This window comes from Paramisgurnus dabryanus, chromosome 4 (genome assembly GCF_030506205.2).
Source record: "Paramisgurnus dabryanus chromosome 4, PD_genome_1.1, whole genome shotgun sequence".
Taxonomy (NCBI): domain Eukaryota; kingdom Metazoa; phylum Chordata; class Actinopteri; order Cypriniformes; family Cobitidae; genus Paramisgurnus; species Paramisgurnus dabryanus.
Window position 1 is genome coordinate 38,779,085 of NC_133340.1, and position 10,023 is coordinate 38,789,107.

At 35.8% G+C, this 10,023-nt stretch overlaps 1 protein-coding gene across 2 annotated transcripts in view; it reads left to right on the forward strand.

The window, feature by feature from the left end:
* The window catches only part of tusc3 (tumor suppressor candidate 3), a 154,611-nt gene extending 145,030 nt beyond the window's left edge, over positions 1-9,581 (forward strand). For both annotated transcript variants that reach the window (XM_065254495.2, XM_065254493.1), the window contains exons 9-10: positions 6,509-6,599; positions 9,444-9,581. In XM_065254495.2, the coding sequence (XP_065110567.1) occupies positions 6,509-6,599; positions 9,444-9,459 (107 nt within the window). In that variant the 3' untranslated portion in view covers positions 9,460-9,581. The remainder of the gene's footprint in view (positions 1-6,508; positions 6,600-9,443) is intronic.
* The last annotated feature ends 442 nt before the right edge of the window (positions 9,582-10,023 follow it).

Consider the following 10,023-nt stretch of genomic DNA (forward strand, 5'->3'; position numbering starts at 1 on the left):
GTGTAATTGAACACTTTGTATATTGACACCCCAAAATAATACCTTGCCACCCCTTTGCCACCCCTGTTTTAAAAGTCTAGCTCCGCCACTGGTAATACACTGCAAGCAGAACAGTTTTCGGCCTTGTTAGTGTTTTTGACACACTACACAGTTACTATGTATTGGCAATAAAAGTCAATCCATTTGCCAGTTACATCATTTTAGATGAAGTTGAATGCCAAAATTTTACTGTTGTTGAAGTCAAGCCTCAAGCATTTGGCTGACTGGTCTGGGTTTGGTGAACATCGAAAGGTCAGCATCTTTGACTTTCAGTGAGGGTAATGTCATGCTGTCATGGTACGATGTGATGCATCTTGGTATGTACTGTATGGCATTTTTACAAGCTATAATGTGACAGTTAAGGGGTTGTTAAATGTATTGTAGACTAGTGTTTTTTTATTCTTACTACATCACTTGCAAAAACATGATGATGTTTAAATACAGTATAAAGCGTTATTACTGTAAAAATATTATTAAAAGTTTCACATTTGATGCAGAAAACCTTCCACACTGTAAAAAATTATTTGTTGATTCAACTTAAAAAAGTAAGTTACCTGGTTGCCTTAAAAATTTGAGTTAATTCAACTAAAGAAATAGGGTAAAGATTGTTGTATCAACTAATAATTTTAAGTTGAATTAATTACAAATGTCAAAGCAACCATGTAACTTACTTTTTTAAGTTTTACATACATTGTATTGTTATTTTTGTTATTTACAACAAAAAATCATTAGGATATTAAGGACTTCATTTGGACAACAAGGGGATTTTCTCAATATTTAAATTTTTTTGCCCCCTCAGATTCCAGATTTTCAAATAGTTGTCTCAGACAAATATTGCCCTATCCCAACAATACCATACTCAACCGTACATCAATGGAAAGCTTATTTATTCTTAATTTATTCTGTATTGATCTCAGTTTCAAAAAATGTACCCTTAAAGGAAAAGTCTACCCTTTTGCCATATTAAACTATGTTATTACCTCAACCTAGACGAATTAATACATACATATCTTTTTTCAATGCGCCATTCATTCCTATGGTACCAAAAAAAAGTTTTATTTTGTGGCACCATACTTACTGGTATAACTCCTCATGTAACAGTCTTTAAATAGGGAAAACACAGAAGTGTTTGGTGGCTTCCCTGTTTGGTACCATAGGAATGAATGGGGCTAGGCTAAATGCTAACACATTCACAACACGCTGTACAGTGCACGCATTGAAAAAATATAGGTATGTATTAATTTGTCTAGGTTGAGGTAATAACATAGTTTAATATGGCAAAAGGGTAGAATATTCCTTTAAGTTTTGTGGTCCAAGGTCACATATTGTATAATATTACACATGACATTCGACCCCAACTTGACATAACCTTGTTCTGCTTAATTATTTGGTTAAAATGTACATGTTTATCGGAAAGCTATTGAAATAGACCGTAGCCTATGCAGTGTGCAGTTTAGAGGATTGAATTACGAACAGTTTTAAACTGTGAACAGCATACAAAACCTTTGCTGAAGAACAGTGGTTCTCAAAAGATGGTGTAAGGTTGTAAGATGGTGCCCGAGGGGCCCACTTTTATGACATTTTATAAAATATATTAATTTAAAATAAATTCTGGGTAATTAAACCTTAGAAAAATAAGGATACTAACCAACAGCACAACATTGTATAATTTAATATGTTTTGTTTAATTAAAATTTTAAGTTGTACAATGTTTGGGTGGGGGCACAAAGAGATGCACCGGGGGGCCGCATGCCGAAAAGGTTTGAGAACCACTGCTGTAGAAAACCATGATTTGTGCAGTATAACATTTAACTAGTTACACAGAAATAGGCATTGTGTCAAGCCCTGGTCTCTTTTTTTTTAAGGATAAAAATAAAAAAGGACACGCTACAAACCTGCTCACAAAAGAAGTCTGGTGGATTTGTATCACACAGATGGTCCTGATGTTTGATGCATGAAAGCAAAAAGCAGCAATATAATAAACTCACATTTTATGGTCATAAAAATGATGACAGAGCTCAGCCACTCAATAAAAGTATGTGCAAGCAGTAATAATATTTTTCATAGAGCATTATTCAGTCTATCCTTCCATCTGTGTGACAAATACTTTTGAATGGAGGCTCAATTTCATCTTTTTACAATTTTATTCGCAAAATATAAAGATTCAATGTGTAAATTTGCCAAGCTTGTTGTGTTTTGTTGCATCTATCCAAAGCCTATTCACACGCAGTTTGACACTTCCTAGTAATATAGGGTGAGCTACAAAACAAACTGGAACCTCGGGTGATTTAAAAATGTTAATTGCTACTATGCAAAGTAAAAATACTGTCACAGTCAGTGGTTGATCAAACCCAGCTGTTGTCATGGAAACACACTGACTCCAAAAAAATGATGCTAAATAAAGATCGTAAGAATAGCAAAGCTTTAGTTTAAAACACAGCTCCCCCCGCAGAAACATTTACAGCAAGCTGTTCATTGCAGTCACATGAAGTCAAAAACGTGATCGCACCAGTGCACACAACGTTACATTTAGCCCGCAATCCTGACAATAAATGTTTTGCCGCTTTTAAATGTCACATCAAAGTGAGTCACGTTAGTTATTATCACATAATGGCGAATGCTTTTTGGAAATGGTAGTTTGGCACTTTTGAATATGTCACTGAACTGATAATGGCCTAAGTCTGTTTCTGTGTAACTATAATCTAGAGAGGACACCGCTGGCAGTATGGTGTTATTGGAGGTGCTCTTCTTTGAAGAGGTCAACAAACTTTGATTCTCATTCATCTAAACAGCAGCTGCCACTGTGTCTCTCTATAATATGTTTACTAGTTACATACAGACACTAATACTGAGCACTAGATTAATAATCATAAGGGGGAGCTGCTTGCTTTTTGACATGCTGTTCTTCATTTAAGACTATTTTTAACATCACTTTGCTAATTTCTCTATAATTGTTAGACATGCAGTTTTTATGACCTCATTAGTCGAGCAACTGCATGGAATATTTGTAATTTTAAAAGCACATTTGTCACGCCACATGACTATTTAGGCAACTGCAGAAAATAAAAAAAGTGCAAGTCCTTAAAGAAACAGTGGCCAAATAAAGTGTATATCTTTTAGTATATTTGTATGTTAAACAATTGCATCGCCATGATATTTTATATTAATGTACCACAGTATTATTACCTAATATACTCAGGTGACTTAGAAAAAAAGGTGCAAAAGTTGTAGCCACCTTTTTAAAAAGGTCATTATGTGTACCATTTTGGTACAGATATGTAGCCTACCTTTTGAGGTACCAGTATGTTCCTGTAAAGTATCAATTTGTACCTTTTAGGTAAAAAGTGTACTTTCTGAAAAGGTACCACCCCAATGAGGACTTTTGTACCTTTTTGTAAGTTTCCTTCTGAGAGTGTATACCACCCATCAAAAGTTTAGGGTCACGTAACTACAATGTTTCTAATAGACTTTTGGATTTTTGAATCTGAAGATGTATAGTTAGATTTTTGAAATTAGTTTTGTAGATAAAATAATATAATTGTGCCAACATTGTTCTTTTTTCTTTTATGTAGATAAAAATTCAAATTAGCCTAGAACAAATAGGAACAACTTCAATCACTGTTAAAAATTGTCAAAATATGTAGCCCAGCTATTACTGGGGCAGTATCCTTTAAAAATCTCCAAGTACATTTGGTACCAATATGTACCTTTGAGATACTAAAATGTATTATTATAACCTCTTTAGGTGCAAGGCTGTTTTCTTTTGAAAGGATACTGCCCCAGTAATAGCTGAGGTACATATTTGGATAGTGATACTGTTAAAAAGAGACCTCAAGAAGCTGAATGATACACTGTAAAAAGTGAAAATTGGATCAAGTGAAAAATTACTTCAATTACTTCAAGTTTTTACTTCGACTTTTATTTTTAACTTAATGGGCCCTATCTTGCACCCAGCGCAATTGACTTTGTCAGTGACGCATGTATCATTCGTATTTTGCACCGGCGCACAGCGGGTTTTTCCCTCCACAGACGCGCCTCGGCAAACTAGGGAATGAACTTGCGCTCCCTGGGCAGTTCAGTGCAAAAAAAGGAGGCGTGTTGCAGTGCAAACCATCCCTGATGCTATTTTGCAGTTTCAAAAAACAATTGCGCCACTGACCAAAAAAAGCTAGTCTAAAGTCAGTGGCGCGTTGCGCGTGGTTCATTATGCTATTTTAAGGGCGCATGCTTGACCATAATGTATAGCGTGCACAACGCGCACACACTTTGCTTAGCTAATCTACACAGATGCAACAGTTATTTTTGCAAATCATAAATTGTTACAATAAAAAATATTAACACATGAGATAAGGGGAATCATAGTGGTGAGCATTGTGGTGATAGTTTTCATTTATTGTGTGGCTGCGTTAAAAAATTCTAATGCAAATAAGATTAAAATATTTTCATAAGTTTGTTGTGTGGCTGTATTATGTTTATTTTATGTAAATAAAAATTAAAATGTTTTCATAAGAAACCTTAATGTATATGAACTTGATTTGTAAGTGTACTTTGGGGTTGGACCTTGCTTGCGTTTCTTGGGTCCGATTTCAAAGCCCCCAAACCCTTTCAGCGGTGAGGGTGGACGCAGCGATGTCCTCTGCTGGCGTCAGGTCCTGTGTAGAGGCAGATTCACCTCCCGTTACACAGCGTGCCCGATTTATGCTGGCAAGCTTGGGATTCCCCCGTTTCCTGACATCATTGTAGCGCTTGGCGCAACGATGGGGATGCCAGCTGATGAGACAATTGTGGCTATTTCCTCTCACCCTTGTTTAACCTACGCTGATTTGGGCGGGTTTCTCCTATCCCCATACAAAACAACTTCTCTGTCTTTGACTGCTCTTACAAGAATGTCATTCTCCTCAGCTGTGAACCGCTTCTGGCGTGCGCCTGGTAAATCCATCATAAAAATAGCAACCCGCCATGGAACTTGCGCCCTTGCGTTTAAAGGGAATGTTGGATAGCTTTCTGATTGGTTTATTTGACGTTACGCCCAAACCACACCTATGAATAATGAACCTACTGCAGACCAACCCCTTATTGATTTGTGCCTGGCGCAAGAGTTATTTCTCCCACCGGGAAAATAGCAACGGCGCCCAAGATCTGCCCACAAAGTCGCTTGCGCTTTGCGCTTCGCACTTGCGTTTCAGATCGTTAAAATAGGGCCCAAAATGTTTTTCACTTAAACATATGAGTTGAAAAAACTTAATTATTTTAGTTGTTACCATTTGAAGTCGTTTTTAAGTTGATCCAACTTTTATTTTTTACATTGTAACTTTTACTTTTTACAAAAATGTAAATTGTTCAAATTTCTATAGGCAAACTGATACTATACAATACACTATATATATTAACAAGTTTAATAATTTACTATTATTCTAAAATATTGGAAAAACAATTAATAAAGAAATGAGTGTCATTGTGACCTTGTAAGCAGACCCGGCGCCAGACACAAATTCACGGACGGGCATTTCATTTTTTCTGGAGGGGTGCACAAATAAAATCAACCTCAGTGCAATGCATAATATCATTAATTATGAATTAAATAGACAAAAAACGAGGAAGAACTGACATACCTCATATTAACGCAATACAATGGAGGAGTCTTAAAGATTGGACCTAGCCTACTGAAGCAGTCTAAAAACACACGTCGCAGGGCTCAACATCAACGCTTGTCCGCTTATCAGGGAAAAGTGGATTTTTTTAAAAGGCCAAGTGCAAGAGAATTTTACTTGCTTGACCGGACAAGTAGCCTAGTCTGATTAAAACGCCAATAACAATCACCAAAACACGATAATGATTCTGCATCCTTTAGTCTCAATGGCGACCGAAAGTGCATAATGTAATACCGCTAAGTTAAACAATTAAGCGCAGCAAATCGAAAGTGAGTTAACAGTGTGTTAAAAAAGTGAGAAACTCAGTTAACATACTGCAGTAAAAATTTGGAGTTTTTAATAACATGATAGGCTACAGTTTCACGATTGAAAATGTGACACAGATCTCAGTGTATATAAGCTTAATGTAAACTGATTACTTTATAAAATTTGAATGAAGTGAAGTGCTACTAAGATACTGCGCTTTTCACAATGTTTAAGGCATTATTGACTGTGATGACTAACTTTATAATGTGATGCAGCAGTTTGTCAAATTTTAGGCACTATCTCCTATCTGGGAGAGAGCAGCTGATTCAGGGTTTTTTATAAGCATTTAAGTAGCGATTATTTTTTCATTCATTATTAATGCCCTCATTCAAGATGGCTGTTTCTAGCTTAGCACTCAGATCAAAGTTCATAAAAAGAGATTTCCACCCTTGGCTTTTAATTATAAAAGACCTTAGCATCATACTAATTAGGTTTGATCAACATAAGCATTATTTGACTCATTGTGCGAGTAATACTCAGTATTTTATGTGTTTGTTTTTCTCTCTTTACAGTCATCTGTCTTGTTGGGCTTGGTTTGGTGGTTTTCTTCTTTAGCTTTCTTCTCTCCATCTTCAGATCCAAATATCATGGCTATCCTTACAGGTAAGAAATGCTCATCTACAGTATTATCATTTAACCCATCTAAGATGTTAAGTTGTATGATACATTGTGACCCTGTCTGTGAATTCCAGGCTAAGGTAAATCTAATTATGAGATTAAAAGTGATTTCCATGCCAATTTTTTTAAGATGGCAAGATTATATTTTCACAGAATCTTCTTTATGTAAAAAAAATACAGTAAAGTACTTAGGTCTAATATAGGCAGGGTCACAATTTTTAAAAATGAATGTCAACTTGAAATCGTATGTGACCCCATTTGTTTTGTAAAACACTTTTATTACAACACTCTCTGGTATACTTGATTCTGATTGTTTAGTCATCTGTTATTTCCCTATTGCTTATCTGGGTAGTGCGGGTCATCTTGACCAGTACTACTTGTACAAAAGAAAATGCAGCATTTTTTGTCAAGTCAGCATACATTTGTTATGTACATACAAGTTATGTCAACTTATCATTTATCATATTGAATTGACTAAATCAAGTTATTTTAACTTCATGCTGCATTTTTTTCAGTGTATGTTTATCTCTTTCCCCGCCATTGACGCAACTTATAAAACTTATAAAAACCGGAAGTATTGCCCTAGAGCAAACAGCTGTATGTCCGTGTATGTTTTAAAGATCGCTCTGCATCTGATCTCTATCAAAAGTCCTTCACAAAAATGGAATTATCTCAGCTTTTTTTTTTAAATTTGCTGTTTTTGATTAAACCTACACATATTTGAGAGGTGATAAAAACAGAACACATGAAGGTAGGATTAAACGGATTTTTTTGTTTGAAAGCAGAGGGTCTGTTCTTTTATTTTATATATTATATGATTATATATTTAAAAAGGAGCATTTTCTGGAAGGCATTAAACTTTTGCGAAAATCATGAAAAATGCTGGCGGTGAAAGAGTTAAAGGGACACTTCACCCATTTGCATTAAGCTTTGTATAGTTAGAACCCCAGTCATGTTTTTGAATGGTCATGCATCATTTCCTCAGTTGCCACTGAGACAGGTGAAATACAGATTTCAGTGTTGCACTTCCTTCTTTCAATGATGTAAAAATCATCATTTTGCATCATTGAAAGAAGGAAGTGCAATATCTTTGGTGAGGGAGTGAGAATACAAACACCCATTTTCTCGGTCAAATAGGCACCAAATTCTAAATGTATGTTAAATTTCACCTACAAATATAACACACTTTCAATAAAGATGAATGTTTCTACGGGTGAAATGCTCCTTTAAGGTATCAGTCCGCTGTCTCTATTCTAAAGCAAGGTTTGAATTCGTTACAGATTACCTTATAAAAGATCTCAAATCAATATTTTGTGTCTAGTTATTTACTCAAGTTAAAACAACTACTATTTTCAATTCAACCTATTATTTTAAGTTTTGACTTCAAAAATTTGACCTAACTTATAAAAACAAGTTGAAATTGTTTAACTTAATATGCTAATATATATGTTGATTTGACAACAGTGTGTGATAGTGTACATCCAGGTCCAGTGTACAATAACTGCCTTACTAACTGCGCACATTTAATGCCTAATGGTGCGTTCACACCAGACGCAGAAGAGGTGGCAAACGCAAGTGATTCACATGTTAAGTCAATGCAAAGACGAAAATAGGCATCCTGCGCCGCAGTAAGTGCGAATGGCGCAGCGCGGATGACCTGTTTCGCGCGAATTGAACGTTGACATGTGATCTGACAAGTTGAAAAACGGAACTTTGGCAGATTTTTGCACCGCGTAACCAATCAGGAGCTTGCTCTAGCAGTGATGTGATTACAGGAAGTGAGCGGAGGCATAAAAACAAAACGACAATGGAGGACAATCATCCTCGCCAAACGAGACATCTTCGTACTTTTACAGGAATTAAAAGGATCTTGTTTGGAAGAAAGTGAGTGAGGAGGTCAAACAATCTGATAAGTTTACTTAATTTGACCTATATAAGCCCCTCCCTTGATGTGAATTTACACGTGAATGTCTTGAATGACTAAAATTTCACGCACAAATGAAGCGAGTAAACTCAAAATGTTCAAGCATCCATATACGCTCGAATAGCATGTTTTTGACCCCTTTGCATCTGGTGTGAACGCACAGTTAAAGGTATTGTGATAACTTGCTAAAATGTTATTTACAGCTGTAATCACCAAGGCCTAGTAAGTTTTAACCAGTAGCCTGTAAAAAATCCTTATTGTGTTAAAATGTTTAAGTAAGTTTAATAAACTTAAAATTACAATTTATACTTTCTTACTGAGGAGTTGCTATAAATTGTAAAAATAAAGTTGAAATAACTTAAGCTAATTTAACTTAATTTGTATCATTTATGGCAACTCTTATAAACGTAAACATTTACAGTGCAATAAGAATTTTTTATAGTGCAGTGTACTTGGGAAAGTGGTTTTCCACATTCATATACAGGTCTGAATTTACTCTGGTATGAAGGGCCACTTTTTATGGTTCAGTATATTCTCATTAAAACTTACGTAGCCCCCAATCGTCCTGTTAAATGTTCCATTACACTCAGAAATGTCACATTATGCCTACTGTATCAAATGGGTCACAAGTGCCATTTCATGTTGACTTCAAGTAGAAATTTATTGCATGTAACATAATTTTGCATCTGGATAGTTTTGAATATTTTATCAGCCCGGGCAGAATTTAAGCTAATGAGCTAATAAAATAATAATGTACACTGTACAGCAGAGAGATTTGTGTTATCTACTGGTAACCGTAGCACTTTGAAAGTGTCAATTGATGTTTCTGTGATGATGTCATTTTCAACTTGCAAACACCTTTTCATGTGTTTTTCTCCTCATGTCTTTCTCCCTCTTTCTTCCAGCTTCCTGATTAAGTAAAATCACATGGTGAAATGAAAAGATGTCGTTCTTCAGCATTTACTCAATGAACTCAATTGCTGTTTGTACTGCAACAGATTGCACGTGTGTACGCAAAAAGAAATAAACTGATCTGTTATCCACCGCTGTGCACCGTGTGGTCTGTGTGCGAGAGCGTCCTTTAAAGTTAGATGAATCGTATGTTTGCTTATATCATGGGTTTTCTGGTCTAATTGCAAATTGAGGATTATGTCCTCGAGGTTTAGTGTAGATTAGTGTTTGCATCTGTGTGTGCGCTGCATGCGTGGCTGTTATTTGTTACTGCCGTTTATGATACCTCTCTTGGGGCAATTGTGCGAGTCTCAGCAGATTGCGTTCTCTTTTTGTCCCTTTCTGTCGGAGTTCTGACATCTGGGAAGGGAAAAATACTTTTTTATTATTTTTCCCCCCTTATTGTGGGTATAGTGGTGAAGGGGGATTGTAATGCTTATTTTTAGATGCAACTTGGACCCACTGATCTAAATTCAATCCAACATCCGAAATAACATATTTATTCCACTTCAAACGAGAGAGCTTGGCGATAGC